Source organism: Pelodiscus sinensis, chromosome 5 (genome assembly GCF_052426305.1).
Source record: "Pelodiscus sinensis isolate ZL-2025 chromosome 5, ASM5242630v1, whole genome shotgun sequence".
Taxonomy (NCBI): domain Eukaryota; kingdom Metazoa; phylum Chordata; order Testudines; family Trionychidae; genus Pelodiscus; species Pelodiscus sinensis.
The window spans coordinates 103,349,922-103,376,409 of record NC_143056.1 but is presented as its reverse complement, the minus strand read 5'-3'; the positions used below and the strand labels follow the sequence as shown (position 1 = coordinate 103,376,409).

At 45.0% G+C, this 26,488-nt stretch overlaps 1 protein-coding gene across 12 annotated transcripts in view; it reads left to right on the top strand.

The window, feature by feature from the left end:
• The window catches only part of MICAL2 (microtubule associated monooxygenase, calponin and LIM domain containing 2), a 241,759-nt gene that overhangs the window by 89,092 nt on the left and 126,179 nt on the right, over positions 1-26,488 (top strand). For all 12 annotated transcript variants that reach the window (XR_012903606.2, XM_075927882.2, XM_075927881.2 and 9 more), the window contains exons 3-12: positions 1,226-1,433; positions 5,654-5,770; positions 12,290-12,391; positions 13,629-13,784; positions 15,749-15,849; positions 19,765-20,022; positions 21,712-21,827; positions 25,323-25,449; positions 25,662-25,752; positions 25,846-25,993. Coding sequence is in view for 11 of the 12 variants with exons in the window: in XM_075927882.2 (XP_075783997.2) it covers positions 1,226-1,433; positions 5,654-5,770; positions 12,290-12,391; positions 13,629-13,784; positions 15,749-15,849; positions 19,765-20,022; positions 21,712-21,827; positions 25,323-25,449; positions 25,662-25,752; positions 25,846-25,993 (1,424 nt within the window). In the remaining variant the exon portion in view is untranslated. The remainder of the gene's footprint in view (positions 1-1,225; positions 1,434-5,653; positions 5,771-12,289; positions 12,392-13,628; positions 13,785-15,748; positions 15,850-19,764; positions 20,023-21,711; positions 21,828-25,322; positions 25,450-25,661; positions 25,753-25,845; positions 25,994-26,488) is intronic.

Here is a 26,488-nt window from a genome sequence, read left to right as displayed (position 1 = left end):
GCCACTTTTGGGAGCAGTGCAGAGCCAGGTCAGGGGGAGCATGCACCACCACACTGAAGTGAGCAGTGTCCAGCTGGAGCCCACACCCCGAAACCTTAACCCAGTCATGAACCCTCCTCTTGCACCCCAAGCCCCTGCCCTCGCTCCAAGCACCCCTGCATCCAAACCCCCTCCCAGAGCCTGCACCTAGAACCCTTCCTGCACCCCAGCTGCCTGCCCCAAGGTCATCTCAGAGTCCCTCCTCACTCCAAATCCCTTAATGCAAGACCAGAGCCTACACCCCAACCCGCTGCCTCTGCCTGGTGAAAGTGAGGGAGGATGGAGTGAGCAGGGGCAGGACTTCAGATAAGGGGCACAAAGGAGGTGGGGCCAGGGTGTTTGGGATTGAGGTAGATCTTGGATTGCACTCAAATTCAAAAAGTGATCTTGTGCTTAAAAAGGTTGGAGACCCCTGCCCTGGATATTTCCCTAATTTGCTCATAAAGATGTTGTATGGGACCAGTGTTCCCTCTAAGATTCTACATCCATGAGCGGAGTGAGTTTTGTCTTGATTAGAAATGTTAATCCGAAATGCCAATTAACATAATTCCCTGAAAGGAGAGCCAACCCAGCTGAGGGAGGATCTGGGAGAGTGCTATAAACAGGAAGTTGGCTATTAAGAAATGTTGCAGTATTAATTTTAATTTGACTTCATATTAAATAAACATTTAAAGTCATGCACCTTGTTAATTATCCCTTTTTAAATTTTCTTTCTTCATAATAACTTATATTTGTTAATAACTTGGGTCCGTAGTACACATCCGAACAAGCACACATTACCTCAGTATTGACGCACAAGACCAAACTCGCTCAGCTCACGGATGGAAAATCATAGAGGGATCACTGCTGTTGTCTGCTGCAAATAGTTTTGAAATAACTCTTGTATGCTTTAGATCTGAAAGCATTGACTAATTTTTATCATTTATTTCATCAGCTCTTCAGTGAGTATTTACTTTGTGTATGAGACATTTGGTGAGTTTTAAAGATGGTTGACCACCTCCCTTAAGTAAAATTTTGTAATGTGACTGCTTCATTTTGTCAGAGTATACTCTACTGTTTTCGGAATTCTAGATCATCTCTTGAAATGGTAGCATTACTTCAGTTGACAGTTTACACGCATGGGGTGATTTGACAATTTTATATTGACTTCCATTTGCATGAACAAACTTCTTCTTTTCTCCCTCAGTGTTTGATTGTTGGAGGTGGTCCATGTGGTTTGCGGACTGCCATAGAACTTGCCTTTCTTGGAGCCAAGGTTGTAGTTGTGGAGAAGCGGGACACTTTTTCAAGAAACAATGTGCTGCATCTTTGGCCTTTCACAATTCACGACCTCCGGGGCTTGGGAGCAAAAAAATTTTACGGAAAATTCTGTGGAGGATCTATTGACCATATCAGTAAGTACCAGTGACTCATGTACAATTTTGTTCAAGTCTTGCTATGCTATGAAGTCATGCTTCAAATATATTTAGACCTATTTTCTGGGCTGTCTAGGTAATGTTTCTTTACCAAAATACCATTGCCAATTCCTGAATGCACACACTGAGAGAAATCCCTGAAGTCAAGCAGTTATGATTTGCTAAAATTTCTTAATCATATTTGAGTGATCAACTGTGCTCTTCATCAAAGCATTAAGAGAAACCTTGTGTCGATGTTTTGTATTTTTTAAATTGCTATCCACGATCAGTTAAACAGGCTTCATTGTAGGGTGCCTTTAAAAGTGTATTATAACAATTAAACATTTTACATTTGTATGAATGATACTGCTGCTTTATATATACAGTAGCACTTTAATTATCCTGCATGCTTCACAAAATACCGAAAAAAGGATGGTGCCTACCCAAAAGGGTTTTTAACCGAAGCTGAACAAAAACAACCCTCTTGATCCTGATTGTGGGAGTGTTTGCAGGCATTATTGAGAGTAGATCTTCTAGAGAAAATAGTGCTAACAGCAGAAAACCAAATATATTAAAAACATGGAAGTGAGTTTTGATCATCTTTGTGGGGGGGTCTCTGGTTTGTCTGAAAAAGAAAAGTAGGATGGAGGAGAAAGCCACACAATCACATCAATCTGTTTTCATTTGATTGTGCATTTATCACAATCATGGTAAAATGAGAAGTAATTTAGAGATATATTTGACTGATATGAATTAGATAGCAGGGTTGGTAAACAAATGTCCTTGTATGTGAAGGTTGAAATCCTGGCCCCATTGAAGTCAGGAAGAATTTTGTCTCTGACTCCTATGGGACCGGGTTTCCCCCATAGGGTGTGTCTAGACTACTGAGTTTTGTCGACAAAAGTGGACTTTTGTCGACAAAACTATACCTGCGTCTACACTACCGATGAGTTCTGTCAACATAACGTCGACAGAACTCAGTAGTTTTGTCGACGCTGGTAAACCTCATTTTACGAGGCATAACACCTGTCGACAGTTCTGTCAACAGAAGGTGTTATTGCCTGTAGGGTTGCGTCTAGACTACAGGGTTTTGTCGACAAAGCAGCTTGCTTTGTCGACAGAACTGAATGTGTCTAGACGCTCTATGTCGACAGAAGTTTTGTCGACAGTATCTGTCAACAAAACTTCTGTCGACAAAACCCTGTGGTCTAGACGTACCCATAATGTCCAAACATAAGAGATGCAGGACATACTTTTATACTGATAAGCTTCCTGAACAACTAGGCAGACCATTCATGATTTGCTTGTATGGTTTAAAAAGATGTTACCACCACCTCTCTGTATGCTTGTGTGATAATTTCTTAAGTATAATAATAAAATAGTAAGGAAGAGAAGAAAAAACACAAATCAAAAGATTTGTGGAACTCTGAATGTGCTTCCAACTTGCATAGGTGGAACTTACTGCTGCGTCTTAAGAGTGCTTGATACTTCCCATTTTAAAACCCAATTTTCAGTTAATTATAACTTTGTCAGATTTTAGCTCATGGGCTGAAATTTTTCATGTCAAGTCTCTGCATCAGGATGAATTTTATTTGGAAAATGTTAGATAAAATGGTTCAGCTATTGCCTTGAATGAGGCTAAGGATAATGACTCTGGCACGCTTTTCTTTTAGAAGCTCTAGTGTCTCCATAGTTTGGAGCAGAGACTTGAAATTTGGCAGGAAAGTGGCTATTGTGTCAGGAATATTTGCTTTCCCAATGAAAATTTGGCCAAAGTATAAGAACTTTGAAAAATTGCAGTAGGCAAACCCTCTGTATGTATTTACTAGATATGAGAGCCTCTCTCCTTTCTGGCACTCAAGCATTGTGGAGGAGAGAGCTGCCTGAAATAAATGCAGAGAGAGCAGGGGCCAAACTTGGGGGAGGGGAGCAAAAATGGGGAGTGTAGGAATGGCTGGACTAAAATTGGGATGAGAATCTTGTGGACTGGGGGCTGGGACTGGCTAGGAGAGAAGCATGGGACTGGCATGAGGAGCCAGAGTTGGGATGAGAGACACCTGGAGTAGGGCAAAGTTTGGGAGAAAAGGCAAAAGGGTCATGCTTTGGGGAATGGGGAGAAAAATCTGTGCCCACTGGAGCTTGGAATAGAGTACTATCCCCTCCAGAGATTGGAGTAGAACCAAACATTCCTCTGGTTTCTGCAAAGATCTGTGAAAACCTGTGTCTCATCCCCTTCACTGCTAGCTCACACAGAGGATGGCAATTTACTATTGTTGTCATTTACTCTACTAGCCCATGTGTCAGAGGACTGTATGTTGGATCTAAACCAGGGGTGGGCAATAATTTTAGACGGGAACCACTCCAAGATTTGGGAAAGTGGTCAAGGGCTGCACTGTTCCATGATACTAATGGAGGAGATGTGGGGTCTGGGATGGAGGTTGGGTGCAGAAGGGAGCTTGGGGTGCAGGAGGGAGACTGGAGCCTGGGAGGGAGTAGGGATGAAGCATGTGGTTGTAACCTAGGGTGGGGGACTGGAGTGCAGAGGTTTGGGAGGTGACCTAAGGTAGGAAGGGATTGTGATCTGGGGTAGGAGATTGGGGTGCCAGATCAGGGAGCAGGTATAGGTGTAAGAGGGGGACAGAGGGTTTGGGTATGTTGAGTGGGAGGGTGGGGCAGAGAGTTGGGACAGGGAAGGGCTGGGTGCCAGAAGCAGGCTGTGGCCAAGAGACTTGCTTGCCAGCTCCCAAACTTGCCTGCCTGCCTGCAAAGCTTAAAATGTTTCCCAGCCAGACAGCTTGTTTGGCTATGAGCTTCATGAATAACTCAGCCCAGGAAAAGGGGTGTGATTCTTCTTAGCACCCTGTTACTCCAACAAGCAGCTCCCATTAGCTGGTTTCTACCAGAAACTGGCCAATGGGACTATGCTGGGGGTGGGGCAGCTCCTAAAACTCCCTTCCCCTCCAGTTTCAAAATAGAAACTGAGCCCTGCAGCCATGTTTCTGCACAGCTCACGTGGCTGCGGGACAAGCTGGACAGCCTGCCTGGGGCTCCCCACTGCCTCCAAAGGCCAGATCCAGTGGCTTGGCAGGCTGGATCTGGCCCGCGAGCTGTATTTTGCCCAGGCCTGATCTAAACGACGATAAAAGAACATTAAAGTTGCAGAATGAAGCACTCAGTAAAGTTAGGCAGCCTTAATACTAACACTACCTATGTGGTGAAGAAGGGTGCTGTCTGCAGAGCTGCTGCTTCACTTGCAGAAGTTGGGCAGTGTGCAGTGAATGGGGCAAGGGATTGCAGGAAGAGAAGGGATGGTCTCTTGGTTCTGGCACTGGACTGCTGCCCAAGGAAATACAATTATATTTCTGCCCCTGCTGCAGCATGATGCAGGGCAAGTCATTCAAACCAAACTTTTCACAGCAGTGGCATAGCCATGGGAGGGCCTAAGTGGGCCATAGCCCACCCATGCAGGCCTCATGGTTCTTTGTCTGTCCATGTTTTTGCCCTGATCTGCTAGCCTGCTCTGAGCTATAGGAATGGAACGCAGAGGCTAACCCCACTCCATCTGGTCCTGCTTCTGGGAAGCAGGGCCAGGACTGATCCCACTGCCTCTGTCATTCCAGCTGGGGAGTGGGACCCTGGTGCTGGGACTTAATACCATCTCCTATTATTGTCCACCCAACCAGTGTCAGGGTGGGCCCTTCTGGCTACGCTATTGTTTCACAGGTGGTCATGAATTATGTGTGCGCCTCATTGTCTAGGTGCCTGTTTTCAGATTCTTAGCCCCATTTTTACAAATGGGGAACTGAAGTAATAGAGATTAAGGTAAACAATATCCACTAATTTTGGATATCTACTTTAACATGCTGAGAACCTGAATTTTTTCAGAGTAGTAGCATTTTTTTTTTATGCTCAGTATCTTCAAAGCACGGCTCCCACTGTCTTCAGTTGTGAATGCTCAACACTTCTGCAAATCAAGCCTTGGGGTCTCAAGGCCCCCCAGAAAATGAAAAACATGCAGTTAATGACCATGGGTGAAAATGTTTTAGCTCAAAAGGACGTGGCTGGTATCTAGGTACTCTGATGATAATACTGAAAACATGTTCTGCATCTGTGCTGTGTCTAGAACAAAATGGGGCCCCCAAATATTGCCATACTATTAATTTTAATAACAAATGCTATTGCATAGTCTAAAATGACACATGTATTATCGCTCTTCACAGGCATTCAGCAGCTTCAGCTCATCCTCTTCAAAGTTGCACTTCTGCTGGGAATCGAAATCCATGTGAACGTAGAATTTGTGAAAGTTCTAGAACCTCCTGAAGATCAGGAAAATCAAAGTACAACTGCTTGTGACTTAAAATAACAAAACTGAGAAACCAGTAACTTTGTCCTATTGAATTACTTGCATTGCTTGAAATAACTGTATTCACATGTGACCTAATTTCTAATCAAGCCAAGGTAGCATATTTCCTTATGAGACAGGCACAAGTTTCTTTAAGAAACAGTATATAGAATCACAAGCGTGATAACTGTTATTGTGTCAATACACTGATCCATTTACAAATATATCCTGGCCAGAAAAATAGAAGTTTCTCACTGTCTGCTGGCATGTGCTTGAAGTTTTATAGGGAGGCTAGTATGGCCTTTGGCTGGCTTCTTGGCATGAGAATTTTAAATGGATAAATATTAATTTTGAGAATGACTTTAAGCCCCGGGAACCAAATGTTTCTCTTTCTTCCATTCTGTGCAACTCCCGTTGACAGTTCCCTATCAGAAGTTAGCCATTCTCATTACCAGTATGTATAAACAAACTTGGTTCAAAATTGAATATAGAATGAGCAAATTTTCCATTTCCTGTCTTGGCAGCTAGTACTACTTCTGTGTTTTTAGTCGGCTGTGGGTAGATGAAACAAGATAGAGATACTAGTTATGATTGTCAGTATTTGTATTTAGAATATTTGTCAATATAAGTACAGCTAAAACAAACCTTTTCAGACTCAGTTTTAGGTTAATGGAAGTGATGCAGCTTTCTCTAAAGGGTAGCGACATTTTAGCTAAACTTGATTTTCCCCTCTCTTTGTAGATTAATTGGAAGCTGCTTAACAGTTTTTAAAATGAAATAATTAGGGTCCACTTCTGCAGACACTTATCTTTGTGAGTGAGTTGTCGCATTGAATTCAAACTGAGAGTTACGCGTGTGAAAAAAAATCTCTTAATCACAAGATTGGACCTATAGTCACCATAATGTTTTGAGTGATCCAAATTAAGGCATTCCTTTCTGCCATCAGGTTGCAAGCTTAAACTTTATTAATGTTAGTGGGAGTTGTACATAGCTTTGACCTCAGTGGAAGTTGTATGCAGATATACGAGGGCAGAATTTGCTTCAGTTTGAAAGGAAAATAGATTCTTCTTTGAGTGATTGCTCATGTCCATTTATCATAGGTGTGTGTGCTCGCCACTTGAATTGGTGCCAGAATATTTTTTCCCTCAATGGTATCCATACACAACTGGGTCTCAGTGCCCCCTGGAGTGGCATGCACATGCCGCACTATATAGGGAGCTCCTGGGCCCCTTCCTCTCCAGTTCCTTCTTGCTGCTAGTGACTGTGCTTAGAACTGTGCCCCAGCATAAGCTGTGGTGGTCTTCAGTATTTCCCGTTTTTCAAGTGCAAATAGGTTTAAATCATCAATAGATGTTAGACTCCATTGGGACTTGCCCCAGACTCCTGGATTTAAACTCTGTACTAAGTGCCTCTTAGTGACCCTCACAAAAACTGCCTCCGCTGCTTGTGTGAGGGTCTTATCAGTGAGAAGTGCTGAATTTGTAGGTCCTTCCACCCTAGGAAGAAGAGTCATTGGATTAAAGAAACTGCTGATGGAGTCGGCTTTGGCTCTGGAAGACCAAAGGTCTGACTTGGCACTGAGCACCAGCGCCTTGGTGCAGAACACTACACCTCCCAGCACTGACAAAATCTTTGCACTGAGAGTCTTCAGTGGTCCCAACGAAGTAGGGCAAGAAGTTGGAAAAAGACAAGTTCCCTGTACCACTAAAGACAAGTTGGCATCGAACCAGAACAAAGCACCGGAGAAGGCCCTGCAAGGCTCTGAGCCCATTGCCGACTATCCAAGTCCCCTTCACCCCAGAGACATTCCAGGTAGAGCAGGACATTATTACCTCACCAGTCCTACTCTCGGCACCGGGGCCCCAGCACAGAGGAAGCCTTCTCTGGTGACACGGTCACTGGCCACCTGACGCTCCTGCTCTCCAGTGAGTTTGCTCAGGAGAGAGTCCTATAGCCTGGCACCCTGTTGTGTAGAGACAAAGGTCAGGCTCAAGAGCCATAGCTTCACCCAAGGTGCTGCACAGACCATCAGAGGTATGGGCTGCCCAGCAAACCAGGCCTAGTGGAGCCAGTCGCTCACCTTGCTGGGGGAGTCATTCATGAGACAGGTCCTGGCGAAGGTGACACTGCTCCCTGTACAGGGACTATTGCATGGCACTGGTGTTCCTGGGACGTGAAAGAAGGTTCTCAGGACCTGCTCTTCCTCCTGGTGCCAGAGATCCCTGTGTCGCTGGTCGCCTCTGTCACGGCTCAGGCCCAGAGGCAACTTTCAGTCTCTGACTCAGCCATGGGTGCTCCTCTCAATCCCTAAGGTCACCCTCTTCTGAAAGCTCCCAGAACTGCAGGGGCCAGAGTACCCGATCCTGGTTCTTGGCTTCGGCAAATGTTGGATCTGCAGGAGTCCTCTCAGAACTACCTTCCCTCCCACTGGCACAGGCATCGGCACTGAGACCTGAACCACCCACCCAGGCACTGCAAGGGGCCACAAGGCCATGGCCAGGGGCATGTGTCTAAAAAGTTTAAACCTCTCCCTCTCAATCTTATGGAGTTTATGCTTTGCAAGACCCAACCCAAGAGGGGTCTAAGCTGTACAAGAGGAAGCAGAGCAAGCAAATTCAGTCGGCTATCCAACCCTCCTCTATCCACCCCAAGCTCCCAAGCAAGCACCCCTTTTGAGGATGTGCCCAAGGGACCTCTCAAGGCAGATCCTCCCCTTCTGTTTTTGTCTTGCCTCTACCCCTAGTTTTCAGCCACGAGGACCATTACCTTGGAGTAGTGGGTCCTGGCCACAATAAAGCATGGCTTTATCCTCCAACTCTCCTCTTCTTTCCCCCCGCCCCTTTTTCCCATTCACCTTCCCCATCCCTCCTCAGGGACCCTTCTCATGAGACACTTCTCTCACAGAAAGTGGGAGAATTGTTCCACATGGGAGCAGTGCAAGAGGTTCCACTCTTATACAGAAACTGGGCCTTTTATTCCCCCCCTTTTTTTAAAAAATCCCAAAGGCTGGCGTGGGGAAGGGAGGGGGGCGCTATGCCCCATTCTCAAACTGTAAGACCTGAACCACCATCTACACAGCCTCAAGTTTCACATGGTCTCCCTAACTTCGATCATCCCCAATCTGGATTTGGGGTATTGGTATGCCGCCCTCGACCTCAAAGACACATACTTTTACATCATGATCTTTGAGAGACACCGGTGTTTCCTGAGGTTCACAGTAGGTGCATATTATTACCCATTTGGGCTTGCTACATCCCCCAGGGTCTTCACCAAATGTATGTCAGTGGTGGCAGCTTACCTGAGACACAAGGGGGTCCAGGTATACCCCTACCTCAATGACTGGCTGGTCAAAGGCCTCTCTGAGAGCAAAGTCCATCAAGATGTTGATCTCCTGCTGGACATGTGTCAGCAATTGGGCCTCCTGGTAACGGAGGAAAAATCTATATTAGTTCCAGTTCAGAGGATTGAAGCCATCAGAGCGGTGCACAACTCGATAGCAGACAGATTAGAGTTGCTCGCAAACCTCATTAGCCAACTGTCAGCTGCTCTGTAGACCACAACAAGAGTTTGCATGAGCACACATGGACACGTGCACCTTTGTCATGTGCCTCTCCAGACTCAGAATGTGCCCTCTGCAACTGGGGTTGGTGTCGGTTTACTCACCAGCCAGACACCCCCTCGACAGAGTGGTAATACCCCCTACGTCCATGTCCTCCAGACCCTGCAGCGGTGGACGGTATTGGACAACATCTTGGCAAGAGTTCCATTTCAGCAGCTGCAGAACTCCCTGGAGTTGTAGCTGATGCCTCCGACTCGGGCTGAGGAGCCCACATCGGCACATGGCAGATGCAGAGAACATGGAGTCCCACAGATCTGGGTCTGCTTATAAATGTCAAGGAGCTGAAGGCAGTTTGGAAGGCATGCAAAGTGTTTTTTCCCACACCTGTTGCTCACACCTGTCCTCATGGATAACACAGGCAGGGAGGGGCCCGCTCTACAGCCCTCTGTCAGGAAGCTCTAGAGCTATGGGAATTCTGCATCAAATATGCCATCTCCCTTGAAGCCTGCTATCTCCCAGGGGCTGAAAACACCATCACAAATCACCTGAGCAGGCAGTTCTCATTTACTATGTGTGGGCTCCCTCCTGCCCCCAACATGGTTTCCAGGCTCTTCCAAGAATAGGGATCTCCCAAAGTCAATTTATTCACTAACAAGCAGCATGCAAAATGCCCTTAGTTCTGTTCCTGACTGGGGCTAGAGGAAGGCTCACTGCCAGACATTTTTCTCCTCCTTTGGTGGGGTGGGAGGTCTCATAGAGGATCTTCCCACCCTTTGCTCTGATCAGCAACCTACTGCAGAAGATCAAGCAGGATTCTGCACAGGTTCAGCATGCTTGTCAGCCTTCTGGAGAAGAAGCCATGACCCCTGCCAGCCCACCAAGATCTTCTCTCATAGGACCAGGGACTACTGCTGCATCTGAACCTTTGGTCTCTCCATAAAACAGGGTAGACACTCCATGGTTAAACCTGCAAGAGCATGCGTGCTCATTGGAGGTGCGGTGAATCCTTTTAGAGAGGAAGAAGCCCTCCATGCAGTTTTCTTACATGGCAAAATGGACCCAGTTCTTGATTTGGGCAACACAAAAGGGAATTAACCTTGTTGAATCCCCTCTTCTGATGGCATTGAGCTACCTCCTTCACCTGAAACACTCATGACTGGCTCTTGCATTGCTCAAGGTCCACTTAGCCACAATTTCTTTCATCCTCCGTTTCAGGGCCAATCTGTATTCTCCTATGGCCTCACAGGTAGGTTCTCGAAGGACCTTAGGAGACTTTTTCCACAAACTTTGGCTACTCTTTTGTAGTGAGCCCTGAATCTGATTGTATCTCAGTTAACAGGTCTCCCGTTTGAGCCTCAGGCATCTTGTTCCTTGTTTCATTTGTCTGCAAAGGTATTCTTCTTGGTAATTATTACATAAGCTAGGAGATTATCTGAGCTTTGGGCACACGGAATCGCCTTACATCAGGGGTGTCCAAACTTTTTTCAAAGAGGGCCAGATTTGATGAAGTGAACATGCGTGAGGGCCGGCCATTTTGCCTGACATTCTTTGAACCATTAAAATTAAATGCAAATTAACTATTTTATGCAAAGTTTATTGCAAACGGCATACTTTTCATTTCGTCACATGGATGACAAATCTAAACAGGTGTTAAATCACTCTGCCTTTCCTATCTGAAGGCCAGATGAAAAAAAATCCAGGAAGCTGAAATATATGTCAGGAACATTGTAAAGTACATTACATATTATTGGTAATAAAGGTTGTCTGTCAACTTTTAAGTTCAAAAAATATGAACAGGAACATAACACCAAGTATACATGTTGTGTCCAAATATATTTATAACTGATTTAGACCAACTGACATTAACTGAGATTTTACAATGTATTCATCTCAATACATATGGATTCGTTGGGGGCCATAAAAGATAGATATTGCCAAATTACCTGGGGGGCCGTATTAAACCGGAACACGGGCCGCAATTGGCCCGTGGGCCGGACTTTGGACATGCCTGCCTTACATGATCTTCTTTAAGGATAAGGTGCAATTTAGACTGCATTCCGCTCTCCTCCCTAAGGTGGTTCAGGTCTTCCATTTTGGCCAGGATATCTTTTTACTGTCTACTATCCAAAACCTCATAAGACCAGTGAGGAGAGAAGCCTCCATGCCCTAGATGTCAGGCGGGGCTCACAAGACCCTTCCATAAATCCTCTCAGCTCTTCATAGTGTTTGCTGAACACATGAATGTTTGTCTGGTTTCTTCACATCGGGTTTCCAGATGGATCACAAATCCTCATCAGCTGGCAGGTGTCCAACCTCCACTGCTCATCAAGGTGCACTCAACCATGGTGCAAGATGCCTTCCTGGCAAATGTCCCGATCACTGACATTTGTAAGGCTGCAATGGACCACACATTTACATCCCATTATGCTGTTATACAGCAGGCCAGAGAAGAGGCAGCATTTGGCAGGGCTATTCTGTCTCCTGCATGTCCATGAACAGCAGAAAAGAAAGTAAATGAAAGTAAACTCCTACCCTCTACTGCTTGGAGTCACCCAAGTTGAATGGATGTGAGCAATCACTTGGAGAAGAAAAGGCAGCTACCTACTTCTGAATCTGGTGTTCTTCAAGATCTGGTGTTCTTCAAGATCTGGTGTTCTTCAAGATCTGTTGTTCATGTCCACTCAATAGTCCCTCCTCCTTTCCTCACTGTCAGAGTTTCTGGCAAGGAGGAATTGGAGAGGAAGGGGCCCGGGAGCTCCCTATATAGCATGGCATGTGTGCACCACTCCAGGGGACACTGGGACTGGTCCCCTAGGGATAAATCTTCCAGCACAGGTGCATGCTATGAGGACACATACATCCATGTTTTATCCTAATCACTTTTCTTCACGTTCTATCAATGTTTCTTCTGTCACAATGTGATATCTGAATACGTTTTATTACTTGTTTCTTTAGAGAGAGGCTGGCGGGCTGAATTTCTCCCAATGGATCACCCTCTGTCAGAGTTTGAATTTAATGTTGTTATTGGTGCAGATGGTCGCAGGAACACTTTAGAAGGTGGGTAAAAGCTATTCTTAAGATCAATATCTCTTTAAAGTGCAGTGAAAAGAGAACAAAGAGAACAGAAGGGAATGGGTTACACCTCCTCTCACTGCACAAGTATTTACATATATGACAGTGGAAATTTCTTTATGGTGTGTTTTCTGCCTTTATAATCGTGTTTTTGGATCCACCCCATAAAGTGAGACATTTACTTCATTACCAATTCTTAGGGCCATCTCTGCCACACAGTTTGTAGGGATTATATTGTGGTGGCAGTTACTACCTTGAGTCCCTACTGCAAGGTTAAGAAATATCATGCTGATTTAATTTTATGGTGATTGTGCAGTTCCTGACATATATTTGTCATTCTTCATGTCGTTTTCTCTTAAGTCAGCTGAATATACTTGAAATAATGATTATATGGTGACTGCCAGGTATTTAATGAACAGAGGAGTCATTCTTGGAGGGTGGTGATTAGTACCAGAAGCAGTAATTTCTATAACAGATGGAAGAGATAATACATAACTGGGAGGAAAAGAAGGTCCTGCTGTTACATCTCACAGAGTTCCAGCCCCACGAGTTGCCTTTGTGAGGGAGACATTAGCTAAGCAGCTCTGGTGTCATACGAACTAGCCTGTCACTTAATTATAGGTTCATCTCATAGCTGTAATTACACACGTTAGTTTAAACTGACAAAGTTCCTGATTTCCCTTTCTATTAGTTTTAGTTTGTTCCATATAGCCTGCTTTCTTTCATATCTGCCAAACTCAATACAGTGCTTATGGATTTTTTTCCCTTAACTTTTTTTAAAAAATGTCAGTTAGATTGTTGCAGGATTCATACATCATCTGTCTACCGATGACTACTAATGTACTTTGTTCGACAATAAAACTGATCTAGGTTCCTTCATATCTTATCTGAGTCTGTGGCCCTTGGGAGCTCTTGTGAAGTCTGTTATGCTAGCTCCGTGCGCAGAATTGGCATGATATACTGAGGGAGCTTAAGAAAACACATGCAGCCAAATGTTTATAATCACTGTATGGCTGTCCTGACCTACTACAATTAGGTTAGGTTGGGATATCATTAAAATGTTGGAGGAATCAGGAACCCAACTTTGTTTGAGACTGCAAAAGCTGATAAGTACTATTTCAGACAGTTTTAAATTGGCACCCTTAAACTTTTCAAGATAGGTGGGTCAGCCTCAACAAATGAACCTTAATGTTGCTGAATTGTGAATCCTTTTGATCTCCAGGTTTTAGAAGGAAGGAGTTTCGTGGCAAGCTAGCTATAGCTATCACAGCCAACTTTATCAACAGAAACACAGCTGCAGAAGCCAAGGTGGAGGAAATTAGTGGTGTTGCTTTCATCTTCAATCAAAAATTCTTCCAGGACCTCAAAGAGGAAACTGGTAGATCCTCATTCTCTTATTTTTTCATGACCAAGCAAAATATACAGTAGGGCAACTTGGCATATAAAGGACCACTGCCTACCCCTTCCAAAAATAGCTTTTAATGTATTAAATAACACAAAGCAATAACATTCTGCTGCTTTCAAAGTCTTAGGGAGGTGTTCCTACAATGAAATTATTTTCTAAGCATAGGTGTACCACAGCCTGGATCTCCTGTGTTCTCATTTTTTCTCAACTATAAAAAATATTTTGATACAAATTATATATTTTTTGTGAGCGCATTCTCAATATCTAGAGTTTTCCCTTCAAGAGAAAATGCTTGGGATTGCTTTGTATTAGTTCATATATTATGTTGTAAGCACCTCATAATATATGCTCACTTGCTTTCTTTGAAGTATCATTGTCTATTTGCTAAGAAAGTGATTTTTGAAGTGCATATTGGTTAGCTGTCAATAAGCTTTTATATCACTTCAAAATTAATTGAAAACCATTCCCTCCCTGTAAATTTATATAAACCGTATCTTGTATTAAATCTTCATTTTAGGTGTCTGAAAAAGGGGCCCAGAATAGGGAAACATCCATTAGGCGTATACTAAAGGGCATATACAGGCAGTCCCCGACTTACGCGGATCCGACTTATGTCGGATCCGCACTTACGAACGGAGCTTTCTTGCCCCGGAAGTCGGGGCGAGAAAGCCCCGTTCGTAAGCTGCTCCGGTGCCCCTGGTCTGCTGGAGACCGTCTCCAGCAGACCAGGGGCACCGGGCGGGTTCCCGCGCTTCTGAGGCTTTGCCAGAGCAAAGCCTCGGAAGCGCAGGAACCGCTGCTGCTGCCACTTGGGTGCCGGTGCCTGTGGTCTGCTGGGGACCGTCCCCAGCAGACCACAGGCACCGGGACCCAAGCGGCAGCAGCGGGCGGGTTCCTGCGCTTCTGAGGCTTTGCCAGAGCAAAGCCTCAGAGGCGCGGCACCCCGCTGCCGCTGCGGCTCTGCTCCCCGTGTCCCTGGTCTGCTGGGGGGAGGGGGCGCAGCTAGTGTGCTCCCCCCCCCCCCCAGCAGACCAGGCTTTTGTTTTGGACTCTGGGGCAGAGCAGCTGGGGCGCTGCTGATTGGTCCTGCAGCGCCCGTGGGCACTACTGGACCAACCCGGCAGCACCCCAGCTGCTCTGCCCCAGGTCCTGATTCAGCCGCTGCTGGTCAGTTTCAGCAGCGGCTGAATCAGGACGTCTGGGGCAGAGCAGATGGGGTGCTGCTGGGTTGGTCCAGTAGCACCCCAGCTGCTCTGCCCCAGGCGTCCCCAAGTCAGCTTCTGCTGAAACTGACCAGCGCTGACTACAGGAAGCCCCAGGCAGAGTTGCTCTGCCCCGGGCTTCCTGGAATCAGCTGCTGATCAGTTTCAGCAGCAGCTGACTTGGGGACGCCTGGGGTTCTTAAGTTGATTCTGTATGTAAGTCAGAACTGGCCAGTTCCGACTTACATACAGATTCAACTTAAGAACAAACCTACAGTCCCTATCTTGTACGTAACCCGGGGACTGCCTGTACTTCCATTCTGTGGTTTCAGGGGGACTTCCATATTGCAGCCTCTATTTTAAATTAATATTTTGGTCACCATGTGCTTGATCCTAGTCCCATTTAAATCAACAAGCATTTTATTGGCACCATAGCTATACCTATTGCAACCTACATATTTTGTGTCAAATATGGATCATATTTTCCCTTTCTTACAAGATTACTAAGCGTGCTAATACGAGCTGAAATATTTTTGCAGACAATCAATGACTTTCTCATATTCTGGGGGGGGGGGGGCCTTTGTTCTGTGCACTCTGCAATCTCAGTTGGGGACTCCGAGTATTTGTGTTTGGGAGGCATCTCAAATAAATTTAAATGAAAGTCGCTTGCAGGTACAAATGAAGACAATTCATTTCAGCTTGGTTTTTTTCACTAATGTCTTGTTGTCTTTTCAGGAATTGATCTGGAGAATATAGTTTATTACAAAGACAGCACTCACTATTTTGTAATGACAGCAAAAAAGCAGAGTCTTCTGGACAAAGGCGTCATTATTAATGTGAGTATAGATGCAAAGAATAGCTGAACGGAAAGTGTTAATTGACTGGTTTTTGAACATTTTATGAATAGAGTATGAATCACTGAGATGGTGGTTTGCCTGTGTTTGTTTAATTTGTACAGTGAGAACACTGAACTCGAAACTGAAAATGGTACTGCTTAAAAATCAGTTCAGAAACTGGTTGTAATGTATTCCTAAGTCACACTGAAAGAGTCACTGGCTATGCAGGCATTGATATCTCTGAAGACAACAAACCTCAGTGACTCAAAAATCAAATGAGAAAAAACTGTATGCTCAGCCAGCAAATTGAAATAGTGTTGGACTCTATCCTAGGCTGAAATAGTAAATACACCAAAATGGGTGAAAGGCAACAAGAGGGTCACTTCTAAACAACTTGGCCTTTATAAACAAGTTTCAAAGTACCTAGTAATTGTTGGGTACCCAAACTGACATGGTTTCACAGGCTTTGATTTTCAGAAACTGATTTTCAGCACTTTCTGAAATGTCTCCTGTTAGGCACCCAAAATCACTTCTCATTCTGGCAAGATTACAAAATAGTCCTAGCCACAGACTAGACTCTTCCTAGGATTAAAGGGAGTACCTGATCTGGAAGCGGCCGCGGGTCCGGCCCCGGGTCCTGCGCCTCTTTGCTCAGCGTCTCCCTGGTCTGCAGACCAGGGAGACGCTGAGCAAAGCCGCGAAGGACCCGGGCCGGACCGCGGCGCTGATCTGGAAGCCGCGGTCCGGCCCGGGTCCTCCGCGGCTTTGCTCCGCGTCTCCCTGGTCTGCTGGGGGGGGGGACGCAGCTAGTGCCCCCCCCAGCAGACCAGGGAGATGTGGAGCAAAGCCCAGGGCCTGTGGTAGAGCAGGTGGGGCGCTGCCGGTTGGTCCCGCAGCACCGCTCCTTGGCGCTACTGGACCATCCCGGCAGCACCCCAGCTGATCAGCCCCAGGAGTCCTGATTCAGCCGCTGCTGATCAGTTTCAGCAGTGGCTGAATCAGGACGCCTGGGGCAGAGCAGCTAGGGTGCTGCTGGGTTAGTCCAGTAGCGCCGAGGAGCGGCCGCGCTACTGGACAACCCAGCAGCACCCGAGCTGCTCTACCCCAGGCGTCCCCAAGTTAGCTGCTGCTGAAACTGACCAGCGGCTGACTACAGGAAGCCCGAGGCAGAGTTGCTCTGCCCCAGGCTTCCTGGAATCAGCTGCTGATCAGTTTCAGCAGCAGCTGACTTGGGGACGCCTGGGGTTCTTAAGTTGAATCTGTATGTAAGTCAGAACTGGTGTCCAGATTCAGCGGCTGAATCTGGACACCAGTTCTGACTTACATACAGATTCAACTTAAGAACAAACCTACAGTCCCTATCTTGTACGTAACCCGGGGACTGCCTGTAATTGGATTGTGTGCCATGCACTGAATCCAGGGAGGCTGATAGAATTGGGAAGGGAGGCGGGGAGGGGAGGGAAGAGCTCCATGCTCTCAAAAGGGGTAGGGCCTCACACAGAAGGAGCAGGCCTGAGACCTAGTCTCCCCTTGCCAGCCCTTTAGCACAGCCTGAAGGGTGCCGCACAGCCTGAAGGGTGCCACCCACCCTTTTGAATCGTTGGGCCCTAGTGCAGCTGCCCCCTTTGCCCTCCCACCTCAACCCCCATCAGCAGGCCTGGCTGAGCCTCTGATTTTCCAGCAGTATACTGCAACCAAGAAACAAAAGATGCATTGCGTTTCCTAAACTTTAGCTCATTTTTTTTCTGAGACAGGATCAGTCTTGAAGAATAAACCCCGATAGTTATTCATCCTCTCCCTCCTCCCCAGTAAGAACATTTCATTCCAGTTTAGGGACTGACAAGCAGATTGTTTCCTGTTGGAAATAATCCCTGAAATTGTTTAAAATGAAGCTCAACAGGATCTCTTGGGATTCAACCGTTAGATTTTCTGTTTTTTAAACTTTGTGTGGCATATGTACAATGAGCAAACCCAAATGCCTGTCAACAGAACCACAGATACAAATTTCTGTTCCTTTTGCATTGCCACAAAACTAATTCTGCATCTTCAAAGGAGCTGTATTCTAAACGCACTGTCCTATTGTCTGGCCATGCAGGAAGAAATACAGGAGGCAATGGATGTAGTTTGAAGAGGCTATATCTTGAGTCACTTAAAATATCTGGGAGTGTTTGGCAATAAAATTGTACAGTGCAGGATATCATAAAATTTTACCTCTTTGGGAGAGGCAACATCAGCCCTCCCCTTCCCAGTCTGATCCAAGGCAGCTCATCACTGGGACCTTGCATGCCTATGCTAATTTAAGAGCTCAGGGACCTGAAAGCAAAGGGCCAGACATTACAAGACATGAACCTTCTACTTAGCTTTCTTAATTGCTGCTTTCCTGTAAACCCCCTTCCAATCCATTGGATACAATACGTTTTCTTTCCATAATGAGTGTCTGTGCTGGAGTATCTGATACCGAGAAACTAATTGGCTGCCTCCCTGCTATCTCTTCTGGGTTCCCAAATATTTCCTAATATTTTATATGACATTAGTGAAAGACTATTTGCTCCCCATTCAGATGAGTGTAGCCCATTCTTCCCTGGTACTGGGTGCCCCCAAAATGGTCCAAATGAATGGTCTTCTCTGGAACTGCCTGGGGTTTAAAGGACATAGTCCTTAGATGACCAGAGAAGGTGAACCTTTCTTCCATGGTCAACCAGCCACTTCCTGTTCAAACTGCTCCATCCAGGTAAATGTTCCTGTTCCTCTCCCTCTGCCCTCAATTGCAGAGGGATCCCCTAATAAGGGCATACAGTTGTGGTGAGGGCATTTGCACAATATTGACCATCATTTTTCTCACCGAAATCCTATCCCCAGGACACTCTCACAGTATTTGTGTTCAAAAAAACCTCTTTATGGAATTAGAATGTGTGGAGTTTGGTGACAGGGAGCTGGCACATCCACACTGTTTCTATGGTCCATTTGGCTACGTCTACACTGGCCACAATTTCCGGAAAAGCCATGCAAATCAGGTGAGTCAGGATAGGGAAATCCGCGGGAGATTTAAATATCCCCCGCGGATTTAAATAAACATGTCGGTCCCTTTTTTTCCAGCTTGGGGAAAAGCCAGAAAAAAAGCGTCTAGACTGGCGCGATCCTCCGGAATAAAGCCCTTTTCCGGAGGATCTCTTATTCCTACTTCAAAGATTTCCCTATCCTGACTCACCTGATTTGCATGGCTTTTCCGGAAATTGTGGCCAGTGTAGACGTAGCCTTTGTGTTTAGTGCTAAATGCAACTTGTCTAGAGTTAAGTGAGCATGGATTATGCAGCATCAGTCATCTAGTATGTAGCAGGTCAGGGGGCTCATCCATGATTAAACTGGAAATAGAAGTCTCCTTATCAGTAAACTTAAGCGGCATGATCTATAAAGAAAGGGTCCCTGTGAAGTTGAGCAGGTTGCTTCAAACAAACTCTTTCTGTGCTCAATTTGTAGATACTGTACAAGACACAACAGAGAACCCATGTATGTACAATTCTAGGCAATAGGCTCATCAATATCCGGTCATATGCAAGATTACTCATTGTACTTGGGGATGATCCTCAAGTTCCAAAGTGCAATATTCTCCATAGTGATGGGACATGCAAGGGGGGTAGTACATTTACCAAAATAATATGTAGCTAAGGGAAGAAGAGTGAAGAAAGCACCATCTTCCATTGCAAGTTATAATGCTCAATCAGCTTGCTGCATAGAGTTATTATGTCAGGACTGAGTTTATATATTAACACATTTTCTAAATATTTATTTATCTCCCAAATTTCTTTCCATACTTTGCCACAAAATGCCATGTTAGCATCTGCTATGTGCTATTTTCTGGCCCTGCATCAGAATACTTCAAAGTCTCTCATATTGCATCTATTTTTGTCTTTTTAGGACTATATTGATACCGAGATGCTTCTCTCTGGGGAAAACGTAAACCAGGATAATCTGCTGTCTTATGCAAGAGAAGCTGCAGACTTTGCAACCAAATATCAGTTGCCTTCCTTGGATTTTGCGATTAATCACTATGGGCAGCCAGACGTGGCTATGTTTGATTTTACTTCCATGTATGCCTCTGAAAATGCTGCACTACTAAGAGAGAGGCACAGACATCAGCTGTTAGTAGCCCTTGTGGGAGATAGTTTACTTGAGGTATATCCAGCAGCAACAACAAACAGCATTTTCAATTCCTTAAAGTAAAAGTATGTTTATGCTGCAAAAGGCGTTTGGTTTGGTTTTGTTAAATTGGGTTCAAGTACTTTGGTAAATGCATTCAGACTTCTTATTTTGACACTATAATAATCAGGAGATGGCAATGTGAATCTTATCTGGTCACTGGCTTAACCTTTAAATCTTTCCTGAAAAGAATAAAATTAAGAAAATTCAGAAGCCATCTGAGCTGGCCACATATTTAGCAATGTCTAGTAACAACACTTAGTTTTGCAGCTTGTAAATATTTTCTGAACTTTTTAAATGACTTTTTTAAAAGCAACAATTTTTCTTACATTTTTCTTATGGATCTTGTGTAAAACAGGGTTTTGCGCAAAAAAACCTCCCATCCACACTGCTTCTTTTTGCACAAAAACCCTGTGAGCAAAAAGATATGGCAGAAAATATGCTAATGAGATCACAACTCATGGAAATGAGTCCCGTATTAGCATATTTTTTGCCAGAAGATCTCATAGTGTAGAGGTAGCCTTAGTCTCTAAGGTGCCACAGGACTCCTTGTAGTTTTTGCACATCTGTGTAAGTTTACTTGCATGAGTGAACAAGTTGGGTATAAGCTGTGAACAAGTAGCCATTCCTTAGCTGGTATTTATGTCAAAGTTTCCTTGACTACAATCTCAATCAGAAATACAAAGCAGGATAGTCTGATGCTAGAAGTATACGTTCGAGTGAACAAGTAATGTGCTCAGTAACCCCAATTCCCAATGTTCAGATCCCAAAACATCATGAGATAAGCTGGCTTAAAAATTAGATGTGATTTTATATAAGAAACATAGGATAAAAACATAAGAACAGACATACTGGGTCAGACCATACTGGGTCTAGCTCTGTATCCTGTCTTGCAACAATGGCCAATTGCAGATGCTGCAGAGGGAGTTAACAGAACAGGTAATCATCATGTGATCCCTCTCCTGTCATCCATTTCCAGCCCCTGATGAATAGAGGCTAGGGACACCATTCCTACCCATCCTGGTTAATAGTAATTGATGGACCTAACCTCCATGAATTTGTCTAGTTTTTTTGAACCCTGTTAAAGTCCTTGTCTTCACAATATCCCCTGGCAAGGAGTTCCACAGGTTGACTGTGTGCTGCATGAAGAAAAAACTTCCTTTTGTTTGTTTTAAACCTGCTACCTATTAATTTCATTTGGTGACCCTCTAGGTCTTATATTGTGGGAACAAGTAAATAACTTTTCCTTATTCTTTTTTTCCACACCACTCATGCTTTTTTAGACCTCTATCATATCTGCCCTCCCCAGTCTCCTGCTTCCTACTTTCTACTTCCCTTCTGGTTTTTTAGTGTTTCAGAGTTTGTTTTCCAGCTGTTCTCTGCATGAGAACTGGAAACTTTCTTCAGACAACAAATATAAAAACAACAACAAAAAAACCCAATAAAAATGCAGATTTTTATGACTCCAGGAGCTGAGGCTTTGAGAAAAAAACACCAAATAGTGTGAGAGCTGGCAATACTGTACACTAGAACAGTAGTGGCCTAGCTTTTAAAAATGTGTGATAACTTAGCCTGTAAAGTCCACATGGCACCTGCTTTGGTCATAAGTGTTCTTTTTTTTAAAAAAGAAAGATGTAAATACTAAACTGTAAATGCTCTTTACAGCCCTTTTGGCCGATGGGCACTGGCTGTGCAAGAGGCTTCCTAGCTGCTTTTGATACAGCATGGATGGTGAGAAGCTGGGATCAAGGAAAACCCCCACTGGAAATCCTTGCTGAACGGTAAGCCCTTCCTTTCTTCTTCCCCTCCCATTTGAGAAAATTTCAAGGGAATATGGTGATAGAAGATGTTCAAGGAGCAGTGCGAATAACAAACACTTAGAAGTTAATTTATGCTACTGATCAGTTTTCAGATGGAAGTGATATCTAGGCCTGGTCCTGCAAGTTACACTCTGCTGATGGAAGCATTCACCAATATAGAGTAGTGTGAAGGATTACGGCAGGGGTCAGCAAACTATGGGTACGTCTAGACTACATGCCTCTGTCGCCAGAGGCATGTAGATAAGGCTACCCGACATAGGGAAATGAAGCGGCGATTTAAATAATCACTGCTTCATTTAAATTTACATGGCTGCCGCGCTGAGCTGACAAACAGAGGATCAGGAGGCATACCTGGGTGGTCGACAAATACCTTTGATGTCGACGCCCGCACGTCCAGACTATCACGTTGAGCCGACAAACAGCTGATCAGCTGTTTGTCGGCTCAGCGCGGCAGCCATGTAAATTTAAATGAAGCAGTGATTATTTTAAATCGCCGCTTCATTTTCCTATGTCTGGTAGCCTAATCTACATGCCTCTGGCGACAGAGGCATGTAGTCTAGACGTACCCTATGTCTTGGGAGCCAGATATGGCTCTTCTGGAGCCCCAGCTCAGGACCCTCCTCTCCCTCCCCACAGCTTTCCCTACAGCAGGAACTCACACTAGTGCTACAGCCTTACAGCTACGGTTGCCAGATGGTTGAAACAAAAATACTGAACACCTATCCCCTCCCCCCCACCCAAAAGAAAACACTGGGAAAAAATTCTGTTGAAGGGGGGAAAAAGTGGGGGGGAGACCAAAGTTGTGTTTAAAAAAAAAAAAAAAAGACTCCAAGCCCCCCCCCCAAAAAAATTTTTTTTTTAAATAAAACAGTATTAAAACAGCATGTCTCCTTTAAGAGTGAGTGCAGGGATAGAAACAGGGGAGAAGTTGAGCACTAAGATCCAGGGGAAGCATTGCTTCCCCTAGGTCTTTTGGCCGGCAGCCATTTTGTGCCAGCAGCCTTGGGGAACCAGGTAAGCATGGGGGCTGGGGTTGGGGTGCTGGGGGTGTTGGGAGTGGAAGGCCAGGCGCTGAGTGTTTGTAGGGTTGCCAGGTGCCCGGTATTTTTGCCTCCTGGCCAGGGGAAAATTCAGAAAATACTGGACATCTCAGGTATTCTCTGAATTTTTTTACCGAACAGGAGGCAAAAATACAGCCCCCCACATGATTAGAACGCCAGCGCTGGCTTCCTGTCGGGGGGGGGGGGGGGGAAGCCCCGAGCCTGCCCTGATCCAGAACGTGCAGAGAACAAGTGGAGCAAAAAATTGTCTCGGTGCGCTGCTCTTCTTTCCTTCCTTTCCATGCGGGAAACAAGCAGCCAAAAGTGGACAAAAACCCTCTGCGCTGGCCTTTTTCATTCCCTGGGAAACCCTTCCTGGGAGGCTTCCTGGAGGATTCTGGGGAATGGGAGCAGCAGGAGACATGTTTATACAGTGGCTGCCACGTTGCACGAAGACAAGTATATGCCCCCCACACCCTCATGTCCAGATATCCACACCCTCACTTCCCCTTTTCCACCCCTTGCCTTCTGCCTCTTGGCCAGACACCCCCCTATCCCCAGCCAAAAATCTCCCCTGTCCCCAGCCTTCTGACCAGATGCCCCCTGGCCAAAATCCCCTCTGCCCTTTGTCCATTGGCCAGACCCCCCTGTCTCCTGGCCAGACAACCCCTGCCTCCCAGCCTCCTGGCTAAAATCCCTGTCCTTTGTCTCCTGGCCAAAATCCCCCCTACCTCCAGTCCTCTGGCCAGAATCCCCCCTGCCCTCTGCCCCCTGGCCAGACACCCCCAGTCCCTTGGCCAAAATCCCTTCTGCCCTGTGGCCAGGCAGCCTGGCCTCAGCCTGCTCTTGCCAGATCTTGCCCCCTCCCACACTGTACCCTCCTCCCACCCAGATTCTGCACCCTCATCCCTATCCCATTCACTGGCAGCCCTGTTCTGCACACTTAACCCCTCGTTTTTGGCCCCACCCCAGAGCCTAGGGGTTTGTTGTATATTTTCAGTCATACACATGGGCATTTTTATATGGCTCTTTGTTGACCACTTGTTCTGAATGTTGATGTAGTTTGGACCTTTGGTGTGAAAAGGTTTTAGACCTAGAGTTGCCAGATGGTTGAAATAAAAATACTGATTTCCCCTCCCCTCCCCCTAAGAAAAAATTCTGTTGAAGGGGAAAAAAGGGGGGGGAGACCAAAGTTGTTGAGCAAAAAAAAAAGGACCCCAAAAAAATTAAAATAAAACAGCATGTCCCCTTTAAGAGTGAGTGCAGGGATAGGAACAGGGGAGTGGTTGAGCACTAAGACCCAGGGGAAAGCATTGTTTCTGCTAGGTCTTTTGGCCAGCAGCCATTTTGTGCCGGCAGCCTTTGGGAACCAGGTAAGCATGGGGGCTGGGGTCGGGGTGTTGAGGGCCGGAGGAGGTTCGGGGGGGTGGAGGAAGGCCGGGCACTGAGTGTTTGTAGGGTTGCCAGGTGCCCGGGATTTTTGCCTCCTGGCTGGGGAAAAATTCAGAGAATACCGGACATTTTAGGTGTCCGATATTCTCTGAATTTTTTTACCGGACAGGAGCTGAAAATACCAAACTAGCTGCAAGCACCTCTCAAATCATCTGCTTTTAGTCCAAGAACACAAACAACACTTTAACAGCAGTGAACTTCCAAATTGGCACCTGCTTCTTTAGCTGAGACTTTTAGTTCATGCTGGGACAGTAATGTAATTTTTACTGATACTGCTAAATGTGCAGCAGGCAAGAATCTGCATGGGTTTAATAAATTATTTTCTATAATCTATTACTCACTCACCCGAAAACTGCTATTAAAGACATGAACAAAAAAAAATGTGTGTGACCTTGTTTAGTGGTTCCAGGGGCAAAGATTTGATACTGTTACAGCTGGTCAGGATGTTTTAGAAACTGATATATGGAACAGTATTGTTATTTGTGTTAATGACTATAAATGCAGTTGTTTGTGTGAGGCATGAGAAGGCAGAAGTTTTTGGATGACTCAAACAAAGAGCAATCCCAAATGGAAAATTGAATGGAGCAACAAAGAAGGTCCTGGTGGTTGGATGAATTGCAGGATGACTATATCCAATGCTGTTTTGTGGTAGAATGAAAAGTTACCCCTTGGATGGAGATTAAAGCAAAAACAGATGGCTTTGCATGACGTAAACTTAGTTTGCTTTTGTTCTCTTACTGCCTTAGGAAGACATAGGCATCACTTAAGTGTCTGTCTCAGGTTGGGGATGGAAAATTTCTCATGCTGAGGCAGTTCTGGCTGTGGGTGCAGATTCAGGGTTAGTGCAGAATGCTAATTATTGACAGATTGTAAATAGAGGTGAGGATAATTACAATACCAATAATGTGGAAAAAATGGTTACATGCTGTCTTCAAACTGACACTACTTTATTATTGTCTGTAAGAGAGAGCATTTATCGACTATTGCCCCAGACTACACCTGAAAATATCAACAAGAATTTTGACCAGTATACCATTGACCCAGGAACGCGTTATCCAAACTTGAACTCCAGCTGTGTTCGACCTCATCAGGTCAGTTCTTTAAAGACTCACTTTACAAGACTACAATTCATTTTTATCCCAGGAGTAATGTGACTGCGGCTGAAATGCTGCATAAACAAAACCTTCATGAAATTCTCAGGATTAGATCAAGATACTCAATAAAGTTGACATAAAAAGAAAATATTATATTAAAATCACTTGCAGTGGTTCATGAACTCATGCTCCAATTGTTTTTGCTTTAGGTTAGACATTTGTATATTATAAATGAGCTACAACAGTGCCCTCTTGAAAGAGTCAGCTCAATTAGAAAATCAGTGAATGTCTCAAGACATGGTAGGTGAAATTTTCTGCCTGGTATGTTTCTTTTACGTTTTATATTCAGAGCATATAAGTGACTAAAATGTTCTCCCTATACTACACCTGCAGAATCTGATATTCGACCTAACAAGCTGTTAACCTGGTGTCAGAAACAGACAGAAGGGTACAGGAATGTTAATGTCACTGATCTCACTGCTTCTTGGAGGAGTGGCCTTGCACTGTGTGCAATTATGCACCGCTTCAGACCTGACCTCATGTAAGTTATATGGGTAGAGATTGCTAATTGTAGGATATGCTAAGTGGTTTATATAACTATAGACTAGCATAAAGCCAACCAAAACAATGCTGGTGGTGTAGAGTCCTCTTGTAACATTTGTTTTTGCAAATTGGTGCATGCCATTGCTGAATCTGTTTTTTTTTCCCAGCTGTCCTTGGACCAGCATTTAAAATGGAAAGTAAACCTTTTCAAAGAGCTGTGTGGCTTTTGGCCATATGATTTTTGTTGACTTCAGGGGAAATCATATGTCTATTTTATTTTTAAATGTGAAGCTTCATGGCCATGTGTTCCTGGAGGCACATTCTTAGAAAGGAGAAGCAAATTCAAGGGAATTCTGCCCTTTATACTGTTTTTGTATGTACTCTCTCTAGAGGAATATAACTGCCGCTCATGTTAACTTTATTATGAACACCAAACATGGAGTAAGATGCTTGAGGTAATCTTTGCAAATTAACTCCTTCTTCTGCCCTAACT